General features: G+C 40.5%; 1 protein-coding gene across 1 annotated transcript in view; it reads right to left on the bottom strand.

The window, feature by feature from the left end:
* LOC109929514 overlaps positions 1-15,369 on the bottom strand; it is a 42,935-nt gene extending 27,566 nt beyond the window's left edge. Inside the window, exons 1-4 of the mRNA XM_048619795.1 lie at positions 15,204-15,369; positions 10,604-10,756; positions 3,357-3,486; positions 2,178-2,329 (exon numbers count right to left, since the gene is read on the bottom strand). Coding sequence (XP_048475752.1) covers positions 2,178-2,329; positions 3,357-3,486; positions 10,604-10,756; positions 15,204-15,341 — 573 coding nt within the window. The 5' untranslated portion in view covers positions 15,342-15,369. The remainder of the gene's footprint in view (positions 1-2,177; positions 2,330-3,356; positions 3,487-10,603; positions 10,757-15,203) is intronic.
* Positions 15,370-18,700: the final 3,331 nt, after the last annotated feature.

Genomic DNA, 18,700 nt, shown 5'->3' on the forward strand with positions numbered 1-18,700 from the left:
GAATGGGCCCGAAACGTCAGCCTTTCTGCTCCTATGATGCTGCTTGGCCTGCTGTGTTCATCCAGCTCTGCACCTTGTTGTCTCACTATAAAACAATAGGTTGCCTTTAAGGAGGAGATTGTTCAGGTGAAGTCAAGCTCTATTCCCTCAAGGAGGAAAGGTAGGGTGGACAAATCCAGATTTTCCTGGACGACAAGGGAGAAACAGTAGAACGAAACTGAAAAAAGATGCACAGGACAGACGTCAGGTGGAAAATATCAGAGTATGGCAGCACACAGTGGGATAAGGCCTGATTGCAGTGAAGTACAATTTGCTAACTTGCAAATCAATGTTGAGCAGAAGGAGACGCTGCTTATTCTGCCTTTTGTTTTTCAGCCTCCAGGAACTTGTAAATAATCAAGACCTTAATTAGATGAGCAGGTAGGTGATTAGTGAAATTTTAAGGTATTATCCCTCTAAACCCCCACAGTACTGAGGAGATAATTATTACATTGAATCTATAATTTAACTAATTAATCTACTTGGTGTAACCACAGACAATAGCTGAGTGATAGTTCTAATTTTGAAAATCAATTGGTTAAATTAAACACAATAAAGCTGATAATGCAGTTGGTGTGTTGCTGCTGTGTTATAAGGGTACTGGTGGACATTAAGTGTTTGTAGCTCAAGGAAGATCAGCTCTGGGTTGATGAACTTGCTTTTGACACGTCAGTATAACAGGAGAGGTAAAGTTACCTACAACACAAACAGAAGTTGCTAGACAACCTCAGCTGGTCTGGCAGCACCTGTGAAGAAAAAATCAGAGTTAATGTTTGAAGGGTCATGAGGCCTGAAATGTTAATTTTTTTTGTCTTCAGATGCTGCCAGACCTACTGAGCTTTTCCAGCAACTTCTGGTTTTGTTCCTGATTTTAAAATATCTGCAGTTCTTTTGGATTTTAGGTAGAGTTACTGAAATGCTTTGGTCCAGGAGGAAGTCAGTCCCTTTAGCTAGGTGATTCAGATTTTTGTCTGTGGTCAGAGGGAGGAAAGTGTGACTGTGAGTGAGGCAGGTATGGGGGTCACTAATAAAGTGAGGAACCTCATTATGATTAACCTCACAGCTTTGATGTTCTTGTAGTTTGTAGAGACTGCAAGGTGGATAAGGAAACTATGACCTTGCAAGTGCAGGGTGGGAGTTTAAAGGAACATAATTGCAGTAGGGAACACAATAGTGAGGTGAATGGATTCAACTGTCTGCAACAGATAGCATGAATCACAATAACTGTATAGTCTGCTGGCTACCAGCATTCAGGACATTACCTCAAGGTTGGAAAGGAATTTTGGTGTGGGAGGCAAGGGATCAATTCTAAGGCCATGTGGGTATATAGGACAGAATGGCCATTTAGTCCTGTCTAACAGCATATGAGCAACTAGGAAATAAATTGAAAGCAGAGCCACGGAGGTAATCTCTGGATTACTACCTGAGCCAGTTGCAAACTAGCATAGTGTTCAAAGATAGTAGGAACTGGAGAATCTGAGATAACAAGGTGTAGAGCTGGATGAACACAGCAGGAAAGCTGACGTTTCAGGCCTAGACCCTTCATCAGAAATGGGGGAGGGGGTTCTGAAATAAATAGGGAGAGAGGGGGAGGTGGATAGAAGCTGGATGAAGGAGAAGATAGGTGGAGAGGAGACAGACAGGTCAAAGAGGTGGGGATGGAGCCAGTAAAAGTGAGTGTAGGTGGGGAGTTAGGGAGGGAATAGGTCAGTCCAAGGAGGACGGACAGGTCAAGGGGGTGGGATGAGGCTAGTACGTAGGAGATGGGGGTGGGCTTTGAGGTGGGAGGAAGGACAAGTTAGGGAGGTGGGGACAAGCTGGGCTGGTTTTGGGAAGGGGAGGTTTTGAAGCTTGTGAAGTCCACATTGATGCCATTGGCCTGCAGGTTTCCCAAGTGAAATGAGGTGTTGTCTTCCCCCTCTCTCCCTATTTATTTCAGAGCCCCCTTCCCCTCCCCTGTTTCTGAAGAAGGGTCTAGGCCCGAAACGTCAGCTTTCCTGCTCCTCTGATGATGCTGCTTGGCCTGTTGTGTTCATCCAGCTCTACACCTTGTTATCATAGGGTTCAAAGATTAGTTTAGGAGAAACCAGGTTCCTTGAAGCTTGCTCTTCGTCTGATGTAATTAAGCATACTTACACGGTTTCTAGCTGTAGGATCTCCAGTTGTTGCTTCATGGATTCCAGAAGTAGCTCATTCTTGTATTCTTGTGCTTTGAGCTCTGCCAACATATTCTCCACTTGTGAAGAGATTTTACCTTTCTCAGACATGTCTTTCAGTTTTTTCACAATCTCTGTAGTAAAATTACAAATTTTAAATACCTGTAGTGATCTCTATAAAACTACCTACAACAGAGGATGCCTTTATTAAAAGCCAGAATTATGTAGACTACCTAAACATTAGGCATTTTGTTTCAGTGGCCACCCTGCCTGAGGTGTTGTGATTTTTGCCTGAGAAGTTTATAGATTCAAGCCATTCAATATTTGTTAATTAGCTTGAATTTGTTACGAATGCAAGGCTGTGGTATATGTTAAACTGTCCGAAAACGAAGAATGGTGAAGTTGAACAAAAATCTGCCCAGGGACAGGCCCTTATAATTTGGTTGCCATGGGGGCAGAGAACAAGGCTGAAATTCATTTAGAAGTGGCAATTTTCAGACCTTGACACACGAGGACAGATGATCTAGCTGCACACAGACTTTGGGTCTCAATCAGACAAAATGACCTGAAGATGAAAACTGAAAGCCGCAACTGCTATTCCAAGCAGAGAAAAAGATCTATTTTGTATTAATCTCCAAGTGGATTGTGTGTGGGAACAGAGACCCAGTATGATGAGGCAGAACCTATAAACACCTAGGAGGTGCAGGATGTCATGCTGCTGGGATTCAATTTGATTATACTTGGGCAATTTAGCAATGAGACCTTTGAAAGGACACTAAACCCAGACCGAGCGGGGGAAAAAAAACTCTTTGAACTGCTGAAAGGAATTTGGTTACATATCTGCTAAGAGTTTGAAATAACATGTAAATGTAGCATAGAATTTTCAGTTGTGTTAACTAATAGAATAACATTTTCTATAGCTTAGAGTAAACATTGATACAATTTTACTTAGTAGATAATGTGGATTTTCGCATGTTTGCTCCAGTAAAATCTTGTCCTGTAATCATTTCTATCAATTGCTGGGAAATTGTTAGCTCTTTTAAAGTTATCTATGGGGATTGTGTAACATCACATTATTAAATGTGAACTGATCCTTGGTGCATTTGTAAGATTTTCCAGTGATCTGTAAAATAGAAAATTTGGCTGAATCTTAAGATTTACCTGTTCGCTGTTCCTCTAGTTCCTTGTTATGAGATATTAGAGCAGTGACATGGTTTCTATGATCTTGGGCCAAGTTTTGCAACTGATTTTTGTACTCCTGAAACCACTGCTGTCTCGGGCTTGGGCCATCCTGTGAATTAAGAAGCAAGGCACAAACATAGGGCAAAATGTTAGCAAATACTTATTCTGACACACGATAACCAGGCACCATCGTCAAAGATAAATTAGTGATGGACAATAGTTGAATGTAGCTTTGGATCCTTGACACTAAGTGATCAATGTTGATGACAGTAGGCCATTTCCATGTTACAGGCAAGGCAAGAATGCACAAGTAACAGAATACTGAGCATTAAGGACCACCCTTAATTATCTTCAAAATGCTTTTGGACATCCTGAGCTGGTGAAAGATGCTATATAATTACAAGGTCTCTCTTTCTTCAGTGTCAGGGCTCTTCCTGTGATCACCAGAATTGCCACTTCACTGGCCAACAAAGACGGGCCAACCATGCATCAAAAGTATCTTCTTACCCTAAATTCCCAAAACAAAACTCTGCAAGGATTTCCCAATAACTTGGATGTCTAGAACCTGGGGTCATGGTTTAAGAATAGAGTAGGCCATTTTAGGACTGAGATGAAGAGCATTTTTTCCCCCATAGAGTGGTGAGCCTGTGGAATTCTCAGCCACAAAGTGGTTGAGGCCAAAACATTGCATGTTTTCAAGGAGTTCATATTAAGTTCTTCAGGCTAACAGGATCAAAGTGTACGGGGAGAAAGCAGGAACAGCATACTGACTCGGATAATCAGCCATGATCATATTCAATAGTGGAGCAGGCTTGAAGGGCTGAATGGCCTAGTCCTGTTCCTATTTTCTATATTTCTATGATAGAAGAATGATTTGAATCCATTGGATTAAGTAGCCAGAGAACAGGGGTCCTAGGAAGTAGAGATTTTTAAATACACTACAGGAGAAAGGAATCAGAAGATCAACCCTAACCCTAACCCTAACCCTGGCTTCTGTAAAATGGATATTAATGTTGAATGACAAAGAATCCTAATAACCAGTGAACTAATCTGCTTATGTTATCTGGACTGGTTGAAATGCAGATGGTGTATATAAACAGATAATTATCCACTTATTAATTATTTACTTATTTCTGTAAAGCTCTCTGCAATGAAATATTGCTCATTTTATCAGGAAGTCAGTACAAATCCTTATAATTGTTGTTGTGTAAGGGCTTCAAATTCATATCAGATGAGCTCACTTCTCTACTATAACAGAAGATACTTTAGATCCTCTGTTACAAAGATGACAGATAATTTAAAAAAAACTAATTATGTTTGACAACTTCCTAACAGCTTTTGATCTGTATTTCACTTCAAGAAAACAATAGGGCACTAGCACGATCGCGTGTCAAACGCACATATTAACTTCCTGGAGAATCTGTAGATAAAAACAGTTTTATTAATGACAATCTGAACAATGCAACTGTTGAAACTTATAATAGGTGCTCACTCATAACAGAATTGTGTTTATGATCCAAGCTGATGTTCTTACTGAACAAAACAGATACCAGACTGAAATCTGATGGATTTCTTTATTTGCTTTAACAAGGTGCTCTTTTACTGAAACACAAATATGTAATGCTGCAGTTTCAGCCTAAGTAATGAAACACTAGTTTATTATGCAAAATAAATATAGAACACAAATTTAAAGATTTCAAAACACAGGGTAAAATACAATCCCACTAACCCCCTTCTTAAATTTGATAGCCTCTTCCTGGAGCCTTTATCCAATGGAGCTTAAGCTTTCTCAGCTTTAATTAACCCCTTCAGGAATTTAACAAAACATTTCTAGTCTGGAATTTTTCTGAAACTCCTTACACTGAAGTTACCGACTTTTAACAAATCTAAACCACCTGCTCCTTTTCCAGCACCAACTGCTTTACTGCCAAGACTTCTGCTGAAGAACAGCCTACACTGAAACTGAAACAAACCCTTTTTCCTCCCTAAGCTATGGGTGTTTCATCCAATCAGAAGAAAAATATCAATCCCTTACATTTCCAAACTAAAGCCTAATACATAACTGTTTACCATGGTCGCTAATAAACAAAAACCCATTATTGTCCAGGAGGTCTTTCTCTTACACAATGCTTTAAAAGAACTCACCATGGCTATAAAAATACTTACAAATTTAATTATTTCAACTCCTTCAGATACATGGAAAATGAGTTAAAATCCAAAAGTCCAAACTAAAAATAAACGATTAAAAACCAGAAGAACTGCGGATGCTGTAAATCAGGAACGAAAACAAAGTTGCTGAAAAAGCTCAGCAGGTCTGGCAGCATCTGTGGAGGAGAAAACAGAGTTAACGTTTCAGGTCCGGTGATCCTTCCTCAGAACTAATAGTGGCTGGGAAAATGTCAGTTTATATGCAGAAAATAGGGAGGTGGGTGGGGTAGGGAGTAAACAATAGGATAGAGCCCAAAGAGAGAGAAAGAGAGTTGGACAGACAAAGGAGTTGCTAACAATCAAGCTGGGTGGGTGAGTAGTTGTTAATGGGGACTGTTAGTGACCAACAACAGGTGTGTCATGGCAGGCTGTGTGGTAACAAAGCCTGGTGTGTGGTGTGTGGTGTGTAGGGTGTGGGGTGGGGGGCTGAGACATGGGAGAGTTTAGGCCCTAAAATTATTGAACTCAATATTGAGTCCGGAGGGCTGTAGGGGTCCCCAAGTGGAAAATGAGGTGTTGTTCCTCCAGCTTGCGTTGGGCTTCACTGGAACACTGTAGCAAGCCAGAGACAGGGATGTTGGCCAGGGAGCAAGGTGGTGCATTGAAGTGGCAGGCAACAGGTAGTTCAGGGTCTTTTTTGCAAGTAGAACGTAGATGTTCTGCAAAGCAGTCGCCAAGTCTACGCTTCGTTTCCCCAACGTAGAGGAGACCACATTGTGAGCAGCGAATGCAGTAGACTAAATTCTGGGAAGTGCAGGTGAAGTGTTGCTTCACCTGGAAGGTATGTTTGGGCCCTTGGATACTGGGGAGGGAGGAGGTAAATGGGCAGATGTTGCACCTTTGCCAGTTACAGGGGAAGGTGCTGTAGGGCTGTGGGGAGGTGTTTGGAATGAGTTCAATTCTACAGACGCAAAAGTCAGAATGCAATGAGGACACCCCAGAATTTGCAAGTGTCTTTCCTGAAATCCTGTTCTCAACAGAAGTTTCTGAAAATCTGATGGAGTTTCCTTTTCTGATGAAGGGTCTAGGCCCGAAACGTCAGACTCTCTGCTCCTATGATGCTGCTTGGCCTGCTGTGTTCATCCAGCCCTGCACCTTGTTGTCTCGGATTCTCCAGCATCTGCAGTTCCTACTATCTCGGAGTTTCTAAGTACCTGTGTTTCTATGCACCTAGTAAAGCCTGGAAAGCTGGACTGTGACCAGCTTCTAAAGTCTCAAATCCAAGTTGGTTGCACTCAAAATTGTTCATCTTTCATCCATCTACAACTGTCAGCAATTCATTAACAGGAAAAAAAATGAAAGTGAGAGTTGATCACAGTTTATCCCTTGTTTCCAGACCATCAAATCTCCAGAAAGGCATCTTTTTATGTTGTAAGAGTGCATCTCTGTGGGATGAAGGGGATATAATTTCAATTCCAGATCGTAATTTACATGTTAATGGGTAGTTGCCGCTTGCTTTAAGAATGTGCTTTGTTTCTACTAAAATGGACATTTCTTTGATTCTAGATAGTAGTTTAACAAAATTGGAGGTGGCTACTTTTGAAATTGAGCCCACAAATATATACTAATGGTGCAACTGGTGAAGTAGTGGAGCTTGATTATCCTCATGTCACAATAGTAACACATCACAGTCCATATCTCCTGAAGAATCTGGTGTAAAAGTATTGCAACAGCAACATGGACTCCAAGTGATCCATAACATACACCATCCCCATTTGCTGCTTACAATGTGATCTCTGCTATATTGGGAAGGCCAAATGGAGACCAGATGACAACTCTGTCTTGATTCCCCACAGCGTTGAAATGAAGCAGCACAAATTACTGTGGTGGGACTCGTATACAAGATATTCAGAATTAGAATCACTAAACTAATGTAAACACAGCTGCAAACCTGGCTGAATTCAGCAAGATAAGTCACAAAGGTAGAAGAACACTTCCTAGCAGCTACTTACAGCAAGACCCCGAGCTGGAGAAAAACAGACTCTGAGCTACCTGTTGCCTGCCACTTCAATGCACCACCCTGCTCCCTGGCCAACATCTCTGTCTCTGGCCTGCTGTAGTGTTCGAGCAAAGCTCATGCAAGCTGGAAGAACAACACCTCTCTTTCCGCTTGGGGACCCTGCAGCCCTCGGGACTCAATATCGAGTTCAATAATTTTAGGGCCTAAACTCTCCCATGTCCTAGCCCCCTACCCCACACACAAGGCCTTGTCATCACATAGCCTGCCATTACACACTACCTATTGTTAGTCACTAACGATCCCCATTAACAATGAGTCACCATCCCAGCCAGATCATTATCAACTCCTGTCCAACTGCTCTTCTCTCTCTTTGGGCTCAATCCTATCGTTTACTCCCTACCCCATTCACCTCCCTATTTTCTGCATATAAACCGATGTTTTCCCATCAGTTCTGAGAAAGGGTCACTGGACCCAAAACGCTAACTCTGATTTTTCCTTCACAAATGCTGCCAAACCTGCTGAGCTTTTCCAGCAACTTTGGTTTTTGTTACTTACAGCAAGATTACATTCAGGTCACCATGAGTTGCATTTTGAAATAATGGCCCAAGCTAGCCTCTAAAACCACTACAAAAGAATCTAAAATGATGAAAAACCCTCAGATCATCTAATGAAGTGTACCAATTGACAACAACTGTGTATTTCTATGGGCCTTCATTCTGCTGAAACACACAAGATGCACTTGAATGCACAGACAAGTATAAAACATTAATTCTAATTGTCAACTAAACATTTAATGAAGCATTTTAAAAGATTCAATGAATTAAAATGTCAAACCCTATCACACACTGAATGACATATGTATCCCCTTGTCAGTTGGTTACCATTCAGTGTTGGATTTGGTTGAAGATCAATGTGAAGTCCAATGTTGGATATTAATTAAATTGATTTTAGATTAATTCATCCTGTTGTTTGTGTCCAGCTTCACTCTTTAATTGATGTTCCCACCTGAGTTCGCTCAAACTATCAAGGTCAATTCAGCAACCTGGCACTCTTTCTTTCTGAAAAATGGGAAGAGCTACGAAGAGATCTTTAATATATTTTAAAGAAGGTTCAATAAGGAGAATATGGGGAAATGATTCTTGAACAAAAAGGCATCAATGTCAATTTGCCAGTAAAAGATCAAATAAAGAATTTAAGAGTAATTTCTTCAATCAGAGAGTGATGAAAATGTGGAAGTCACTGCTATGTGTGCTGGTTGAAGCAGACAGCACTGGCATGGTTATGGGAGATTTCCTGAATCTAAGCTGGAGAAGTGAAGAGAGTAATATTGGGGCAGGGTAGAAAGTGCTCATATTGCATAAGAGCATCTATCGTTGACCAACTGGGATAAATGGCTGTTTCTGCACTGTTAATTCTATGCAAAACTGTATTCAAATGCTTTTACCATTGGGTTAACTTACTTAACATCAATGCTATAACGCTGAAGCAATTGGGTGACTATCCTGTGCAAAAGTAATGAGAATGTACATATATGTAGGCAAATTTTGAAAGATGTGAATGGTAGATTAGAGGTGCATTGTTATTAAAACAAGTGTGTGGGAGCTAAACTTGAGAATGTATAATTTTTGCTTTTAATTGTGCTTTTAGTAGTATTCTTATGAATAATTGGAAAGGTTCATATTAAACAGATTAGTAGTTAAGCAAAAATGTACAGATATAACTTTCAAGTTTTTAGGTGACCCTGGTTAATTCAAGTTCGGAAACTATAACTAAAGCACTCTAGTAAATATAAACTGACAACAACTGTGTTGATTTTCAAATTGATCTTCGTTCTTGTAGCCGTGGGAGATGGATTTTTCTTTTTGCATTCAATCAGGGTCAAAATGCATCTCATCCTCCCACAGCCTCATGATCCCAGTCCAGTTTTTTGGATCGTGGCAAGCTCCATGCATGTTTCCTAGCATTTAAAACCAATCTGCGAGAGATCCTCAGATAAGTGGAGCACCGACAGAAGATGTTTAGAGGTCACAAGGCTGCAGTTCAAAAGGTATTTCATTCACTGTGAAGCACTGAGGTCATAAAAACTCCTTCCAACATTATTCTCTTCTGTATTTTCTACATGCATCTTCTGACCTCCCTTATCTTTCTTCTCTAAAAGCATACAGTAAATGGCAGGACCCTTAGGAGCTTGCTATCTAGAGGAATCTTGGAGTGCAAGTCCATAGCTCCCTGAAATTGGCAACACAAATGGATAAGATGTTAAAAAATGTGGACACCGTGCTTGGCTTTGTCAGTCAGGGCACTGAGTACAAAAGTTGGGAAGTCATGTTGCAGCTGTGTAAAACTTTAGTTAGGCTACCTTTGGAGTATTATGTGTAATCCTGCTCACCACTGTATAGGAAGGGTGTGGAGGCTTTGGAGAGGATGCAAAAAAAAAAGGGTTTACCAGGATGTAGCCTCGATTGGAGTGTACTGACTCTTGTGAATCAATCAAACCTCGTTCATGTGACCATTAATTCTAACCTGAATAATAGGCTCTAAAAATTTTAAGGTTATTGCTTGTCTCTCTGCAATTTCCACTCTTGCTTCCTTAAATATCCTTAGATGCATCTCATCTGGTCAACAGCCCTTATCAATTTTAAGTACGAGCAGCTGATCCAATACCTCCTCCTTTATTATTGTCAAAGTGACTGAGTTTCCTCCTCTGTCTCACCATGGCCTGAGCAGCGTCTTCAGCCCTTTCTCCTCTTTTCTGATCCACTGTTCTTGCCCCTCACCTTTGTAACCCATTTCTCAATCTCCTATCCCTTGTCCTCACCCTCACAATCGTTTCCAAACCATTGTAACTCCACCCTCCCCAATTCCCACTATCCCTTATCTCCTATGATCCTAAGTGACACATTTATAGTGAAAGGGTCTTAGGCCTTTCAGAAATGTCATGGCCAAATGTATAATATTACTTTCTTGCGATATATTAAGCACATTTTCTGTTAGGCTAAAGTAGGAAACGTTTACTTTCTGTTAGAAGATCATGGCTACTTGTATTAGTGGAGATTACCTGGGCAAAGTCTTCCTGTTCATCAAATGTCAAATGATCATATATTAACCTCCTCTCGTTCTCATCCATTTCCTCCAGGATATCTCGCTCCTCCATTTCCTGTTGCTTCCTCTGCTCTTCACGGCGTCGCTTATAGTCCTTCAGCTGGTTAAGCTGTCATAAGACAGTGAAATTTATAAAATGAACAATATTCTGAAAATGGTCAATAGGTCAGACAGCAGCTACACAGAGAGTCTTCCGGTGCTGGCAATAGACATTGGTTGCACTAGTGCAGCTGACAGTGGGGGAGATACAGGCTGATGGGGTCGGTACTCTCTTCTACTTTCATATCTATCTGCCTTTCTTCTGCATCTTAAACTGGTTGTTCTCACACCGCTGTTAATGAGACCTCATTGGTGCAATTCTGTTTTCAGATTTTACTGGATACTGGCATGTACCTAATGCCATGATTCTCACAGGCTGATAAGTTAAACCAAAGGGAATAAAGTATTCAACTAAATAGATTAGGGAGTATCAGGATCGCAAGTTTAGTTGGGGCAGAAACTCAGTTAAGAGTCAGGAAATGGTTCATTTCCCAGAAAACAATGCATCTCCTATTGGTCTTTATGATGTTGACTTGGCTGTGCGCACTTTCAAAATTGGCAAGAGATACAAATTGTGGAAGTATTGTGAACCATGAGACAGGTAGTGGCAAGTGTAGACAAGTGAAATGGATGGCTTCAAGGTAGATGACATTTAATGTAGGGAAGTGTCAAGTAAGACATTGGGTATAAAAGTTGGTAAGTTATGTTGCAATTGTACAGGACATTGGTAAGGCCGTACTTGTTGTATTGTGTTAAGTTTTGGTCACCTGTTATAGGAAGGATGTTATTAAACTGGAAAGGGTGCAGAAGAAAGTTACAAGGATGTTGCCAGGACTCCAGGAACTGAGTTATAGGGAGAGATTGGACAAGCTAGGACTTTTTCTTTCGAGCATAGGAGACTGAGGGGGGATCTTCTAGAAGTGTAAAAGATCATGAGAAGCAAGGATAGGGTGAATGCACTCAGTCTTTTTCCCAGGATTGGGGAATTAAGGAATAGAGGGCATCAGTTTAAGGTAAGAGGGGAAAGAATACATGGGAACCTGAGGGGCAACTTTTTTTTTTTACACAGAGGGTGGTACGCATATGGAATGAGCTGCCAGTGGAAGTGGTTGAGGTGGGTACATTAACAACATTTAAATGCATTTGGGCAAATACATAAATAAGAAAGGTTTGGAAGGATATGGGCCAAGTGCAGGGAAATGGGGTTAGCGTGGATAGACATTTTGGTCAGCATAGACCAGTTTGGACCGACAGGCCTGTCTTGGTGCTATGGACTCTATAAACATACTGGTAGGCAGAATGAGGAGAGCAAGTAGAAAATAAAAGGCATAATTCCAATTGAAAGATCTGGAGTTATAAGTACACAAATCATTGAAGGTGGCAAAACAGATTGTGAAAGCAATTTTAAAGAAATGGGGCATCCCGGGCTTCATAAATTAAAGCATTGACTACAAACGGAGGAAGTTACAATGAATTTAAAACTGTGAATCTGCCTTAGCTGGAATACTGTGTCTAAATCTTGGCACTACATTTGAGGAAGGTTGTAAAAATAATTGAGAGTCAGCATAAAAGATTGTTGAGAATAGTTCTAAGAATGGGTACTTCAGTTATGCAGACAGATCTCATGTTTAAACCCTGGAACTCCCTCTCTAACAGCATTGAGGTGCATCTACACCACATAGGCTCTTATCATGGGGCAATTAGTGCTGGGCAATAAATGCTGCCTCAGCCAGTGATGTCAACATCTTGTGAAAGAATGAAAAACAACTGGCTAAGTTCAGGTCAGGCAGCAACAGAGGAGTAGGAAAGCTGATGTCCCAACCCGAAATGACAGCTTTCCTGCTCCTCTAATGCTGCCTGGCCTGCTGTGTTCCTCCAGTTCCACAGTATGTTATCTCTGACTCCAGCATTGGCAGTTCTTACTATCTCTGGCTAAGTTCAGACCGTTCTCCTTCAAGAAGAGGTCACATGATAAAGGTATACAAAAAAATCAAGGGGTGTCTAGTTGGTGCATATAAGGAGAAACTGTTCCTATTGACCCAAATCTTGAGAACCAAAGAACAGCAAATTGATGCAAATGGGAAAAGAAGAACTGGTAAACACAGGAAGTATTTTTTAAACACAGCAGGTGGTTATGATCTGAAATGCATTGCTTGAGAATATAGTGTCGACTGATTCAACACTGGCTTTCAAAAGGAGCTTTTGGATAAGCACCTAGGGCTGGCATGGTGGTTCAGTGGTTAACACTGTTGTCTCACAATGCCAGGGACCTGGGTTTGATTCCAGACTTGGGTGACTGTTTGTGTGGTGTTTTCACATTCTCCCTGTGTCTATGTGGGTTTCCTCCAGGTGCTCTGATTTCCTCCCACAGTCCAAAGATGTGCAGGTTAGGTGGATTGGCCATGAGAAATTGTCCATACTGTCCAGGGATGAGCAAGCTAGGTGGATTAGCCATGGGAAATGTGGGGTCAGGGAGATAGGGTTGGGTCTGGGTCGAGATGTTCTTCAGAGAGTCGGTGTGGATTCAAAGAGCCAAATGGCCTGCTTCCACACCGTTGGTGTTCTATGATAAATCAAATGAAGCACCTGAAGAGAAACAACATTTACTGAGCTATGACAGAAGGGCAGGGGAGAGGGATGAATTGAGTTGTTCTTGGAGAGTTAGCACAGATATGTCAAGCTGAATGCCCTCCTCCTGTCAATCAATCTATGATCCTGCGCAACACACTGTCAGCTCTTATGCTTAACATTGATCTGTCTAATCAGAGCTGGGTCCATTTCTGGCTGGAGCAGGGACTATTTCATAAAAAGGGAAGGTGTTATATAACAATACACAATATATAAAGTGAGTACGCGATCTTGGATTAGCTGCAGTGATCTATAGGGTTGGAGAGTAATTTTGGAAATGCTTTCCCTGATTGGTCAGTTTTTAATCTACTTTTCTACTCTCGCAGAATATTTGGACGAGAGTGTTTGTGTGCATTGCAGATAATTAGAACAGGCTGGTTGGACCTGTGTGTCTTTTCCTGTCATTGTCATTCTTTGTATGAATGTAAATGACCTCCCTGGAAAAAATACCAATTCATACAGGTCTATTCCTGTCATTACTGTTTGTGGCACCCCTTGCCAGGAGATCTGCAGTCATGGTATGCCACACTGGTCAGTCTTGCACCATCGCTTCACAACCAATGTTTGCAACCATTCATCCAACTACACCTGGGTCAAGCCTTCTTGCTGCTGTGCTCTAGGAGGGATCCCCGTAGCTTTTCAGCTCAGATTAACACGCAAACATACAAACTAGGTGCAGGAGTAGGCCATTCGGCCCACTCCAGCCTGTTCCACCATTCGTTAAGGATCATGGCTGTTCTGATTACTCCACATTCCTGCATGGCCAAATGGTCCAAATGGCTAAAATACTGACTACATTCTTTTCTGAATGTCACTTTGGAAGGGTCTTTTTGCTCTTGTAATTTCAAGTACCTCTTCATTTGCGTTATGGTTTGAATTTTTTTTGTAAACAAATGTCTTAGCATCCACATTTCCAAGTCTTCTAAAATCAGAAAGAACTACGGATGCCGAAAATCAGAAACACAAACAGAAATCGCTGGAAAAGCTCAGCAGGTCTGGTAGCATGTGTGGAGAGAAATCAGAGTTAACATTTCGGTTCAAGTGACCCTTCCTCAAAATTGGGAGAGAGGAAGAGTGACCCTTCCCCTCAGAATGGGGAAGAGGAGAAGTCACTGGACCCGAAAACGTTAAGTATGAGACAGTGTAAATATCCAGGCCTCCCTACGCCAAGTGTCAAGCCTACGCCCTAGCATAGCAACCAGCATTTACAAACTGATAAGTTTTAAATAAACACATGGTCTTGTTGCTGGGTTTTAAAGCCGGAACAATCCACCAATTTCAATCGCGGAGCCACAAACTGGATTGAAATAGCAATGGCGAAAGCACCAATGAAATAAACGCCAATAATTTAACTTTTTTTTCAAAAAGTATTCTTACGCATCAGACTTTGGTTGAGAACATCCAAATAAATGTAGCAAAAAGCACTGTGTAAAATTAAAAGTTTGCAATTTCCAAAATGAAATTAATCTTCAGCTGTCCGTTCTTATCTCAGGCTAGATCTAATACAAAGAAAATTAAGTGATAAAGGCACTACTTAAATTGAAAAATGCATTCTAAATATTAACATAAAATCAACGCTACCGGCAATTAAGAAACGAGACTGCAGTAAACCCACTGGGGAGACATGCATTTGAATCAGAAGGTCGACCATTATAATTCATCACATTTCTTTTCACTTTTGATTTTCGCATCTTTACAAATTGAGCAGTGAAGTCCTTCAACTGCATTTGCCCCGAGGACAAAGCAAATTTTCCAAAAGTGTATTCATTCTCCAACATTAAAGGAAATCTCAGCAAAAACACAAATATGAATGCATCTTGGCGCTGTTGAGATCGGAAATACATTGTATTTAAACGAGACATTAGAAAAAATTATTTAAAACTTTTCACCATATCTTCAGGGGTTTTGGTTATCAACGCTCTTCCGAACTCAGTCCCGATGCAAAACTTCTCCCGATGCTTTTCCAGCAAAGACGGAGATTTAAAAGTCATCTTACAACTCAAACAGCTCAGGTACTTTGGCGTCATATCGAATCGATAAGAGCAACAAAGTGAATTAAACTCTGCAACCAGGATTTAAAGCCAGGACCATCAGATGGTGCCAGCTAGCGGTGGGAACCAGCTGTACAGCTGATTGCTTAGAAGTGTTCTCTGAGCCCTACAAGTTCCGATGGGCTCCCGATCCAATCATTTGCTTTCTGAAATGGTCGCTATTGTTCTCTCTTGTGTTACTTCGCGGTAACGATCTGATCATTGGCAGAAGGATTTGAGAAGTGATCATTAGAATACTCAACGCCCAGAGTATATGTGGAAGTGAGGGGGACTCAGTAGCTGGAAGGGCGAGAGAGACAAAAATCTTCATGGCATTTATAAAGTCGTTTGGAAATGTCACCTACAGGGCCATGAATCAAGAACTACAAAGAGGAATACAGCCGGATACTTCCCGTTCTTGTCCAGGGAGCACATAAAGGGCCAGATAGTCTTCTTCTATGCAACAAATTTTCAGTTTCTACATTCCACAAGCACCAAATCAGCAACCAGCTATTTTGTTCGGCAATGTTGGTTGAGTGATAAATAGAACTCCCCCACTCAACTTCAAACAGTGCTATCAAATCTTATCCATCCCCCAAAGAATGCAGGTGGGGACCTCAGTTTTAATATTGTCTGAAAAACAGTCTAATATTTGCAAAATAGCAAAAAATAAACTAACTGTATTACAGCAAAACCCATCACAAATCCCAGTACATCACCCAACCCTACTCTTTCCCAATCTCCATATTTAACATCTACTGAATTTTCTACTACCAAACTAAATTAATTTTATACTATATGTTCTTAGCTAACTAGATATTTTACAAAATGTGAGGACAACATCTAATTCTTAAAAATACATTTTGAATTTTAAAAATGAGACAATGAATTGAGACAAGGGAGAGCAGTTTAAAACTAAAACCAATATGGGGCATGTGTTTGAATCAGAATATTGCAACTCAGTTACATCTTGAGGTAAATCCTAGGATCCTAAAAGAAGTAGTTACAGAGATAATGGATGCATAGGTTGTAATTTTCAAAAACATCCTTGGGTCCTGGAGAAGTACAAGAATTGGAAAACTGCTAATGTGACATCCCTGTTCACAAATGGAAGTAAAAAGCAGGTATCTATCAGCTGATTAGCCTAACATCTATTATTGGAAAAGTTTTGGAATCCATTATAAGGAAGTAATAGCAGAAGATTTGGAAAATTGTAATCTGAACAAGCAGAGAAATCATGGCTTCATGAAAAGGGAACCAGTTTTATTAATTTTGAGGAAATTTCAACTAAAGTGGATAGAGGGAAACCAGTAGATGTGTTGTATTTGAATTTCCAGAAGGCATTCTCAAGGTACTGCACAAAAGATTGAGTAATAAGTGCCCACAGTGTTGGAGATAGTACAAAAGCATGGATAGAGAATTGGCTAATGGGCAGGAAACAATGAGTGGGGATAAGGGGTTCTTTTTCAGGTCAGTGTTCTGCAGCCGGTGGGGTTCCACAGGGATCAGTACTGGAACGGCAACTGTTTACAATATAAAAGGACTTGGAAGAAGGAAGTGAATGTACTGTACCCAAATTTTCAGATGACACAAAAATAGAGGGAAATATATGTTGTGAAAGGGATACAGGCAGTTTAGAGAGATAAATTGATAGGTTAAGTAAGTGGGCAAAAATTGGGCAATGGCGTATAAAATGGAAAAATGTGAAGTTCATTTTGGAAGGGAGAACAGAAGAACAGAATATTATTTTAATAGGGTGAAAATGCAGAAAGCTGCAACACAAAGGGACTTAGGGGTACTAATGCACAAAGTACGGAAAGCTAGCACAGGTGCAGCAGCTAATCAAGAAGGCAAATGGAATGTTGGCCCTTATTTTAAGGTGGTTGAGGTATAAGAGTAAGTAAGACTTCCTTACTCTGTACAAGATGCTGGTGAGTGACCCTCCACATCCAGAGGACTATTAACAGTTCTGGTCCCCTTATTTAAGGAAATATATCATTTTATTGGAGGCAGTTCAGAGAAGGCTCAAGGATGATGTCTGGTCTGGAGGGATTGTCTTATAAGCATATACGAAACAGGTTGGTACTCTACTCACTAGAGTTTGGAAGAATGAGAGGTGATCTTATTGAAACATATAGAGTTCTTAGAGGCTTGACAGGATAAATGCTGAGAGGACATTTCCCTTCGTGGGAGTCTAGGACCAAAGGCCATAGTCAGAGAACAAACTGATGCCAATTTAATACTTGAGATGATGAGGAATTTGTTCCTTCAGAGGGTTCAGTCCCTTTGGAAATCCTTACCACAGACAGCTGTGGGGGCAGTGTCCATGTGCATATTTAAGGCTGAAATTGATAAGACTGGTCAATGAAGGAAACAAGGCTTACAGGGAAAGGGCAGGAAATGACCCTGTTGAATGGCTGACCAGGCTCAAGGGCCTGTTCCTATTTCTTATTGTCTTATGATCTTAATCATTGATTCAATTAGAAAAGTAAAATAACTGCATTTTTGGATAGAATAGATTTAGAAACTGATTTTGAATTTAAATCTCAATTCAAGCTAAGATTGAATTACGAAATTTAATTCAATTTGATTGGATAAACAAACCAATTTAAACTGACGTCAAAATAATTTGGGGAATATAAATTAATATTAATGAATGAATATTTTCACTGAAGCATTAAGATTACAGTTAAGCACAAATTGAGGATAACAGTTTGAACTAAAACATTACAAAAGGAATTTGAAGTTTATATAGAATGGCAACTGCTGGATATTCAGGAAAAGAGACTAGATCACTGATTTATTTAATCCAAATGTTTCATTCATCAGATATGGTAAGACCCAAATACACATTTCAGAAGCTAGAAAATAACCTGAATTTAAAAAGTGCTAGTGATTCGTAGCTAATGGTACATGTTGCAATATTGTAATAGAGAAAATGTGGCAGCTAATTTGCACACAAAGGACTCACAAATAACTGATAATAGCTGTGAGTGCTAGGAGTTCCGAGGAATGAATTCCGGCTGGGACAACTCGAAGAATTCTGGGTTCTGATTGAAGGGTCACTGGTCTGGAAACATTAACTGTTTCACTCCCCACAGATGCTGCCAGGCCTGCTGAGGCTCTCCAGCAATGTCTGTTTTTGTGTTTCAGATCTCTTCCATCTGCAGTCCTTTGTTTTAGTTTACATTATTTTTATTTATATATATGCGTGTGTATTTCCCTTGCTCTTCTACAGATAGTATTAACAGTTACAACCTCTTCTCTGTAACACCGCACATCAAACAACGTGGCTCATCCTCAGTACTTATTAGCTTAGGTGGCATTAGTCTCTAGAATGGAATTTGAAATCATGC

This window comes from Rhincodon typus, chromosome 3 (assembly GCF_021869965.1).
Source record: "Rhincodon typus isolate 14 chromosome 3, sRhiTyp1.1, whole genome shotgun sequence".
In the NCBI taxonomy this organism is placed as follows: Eukaryota; Metazoa; Chordata; class Chondrichthyes; order Orectolobiformes; family Rhincodontidae; genus Rhincodon; species Rhincodon typus.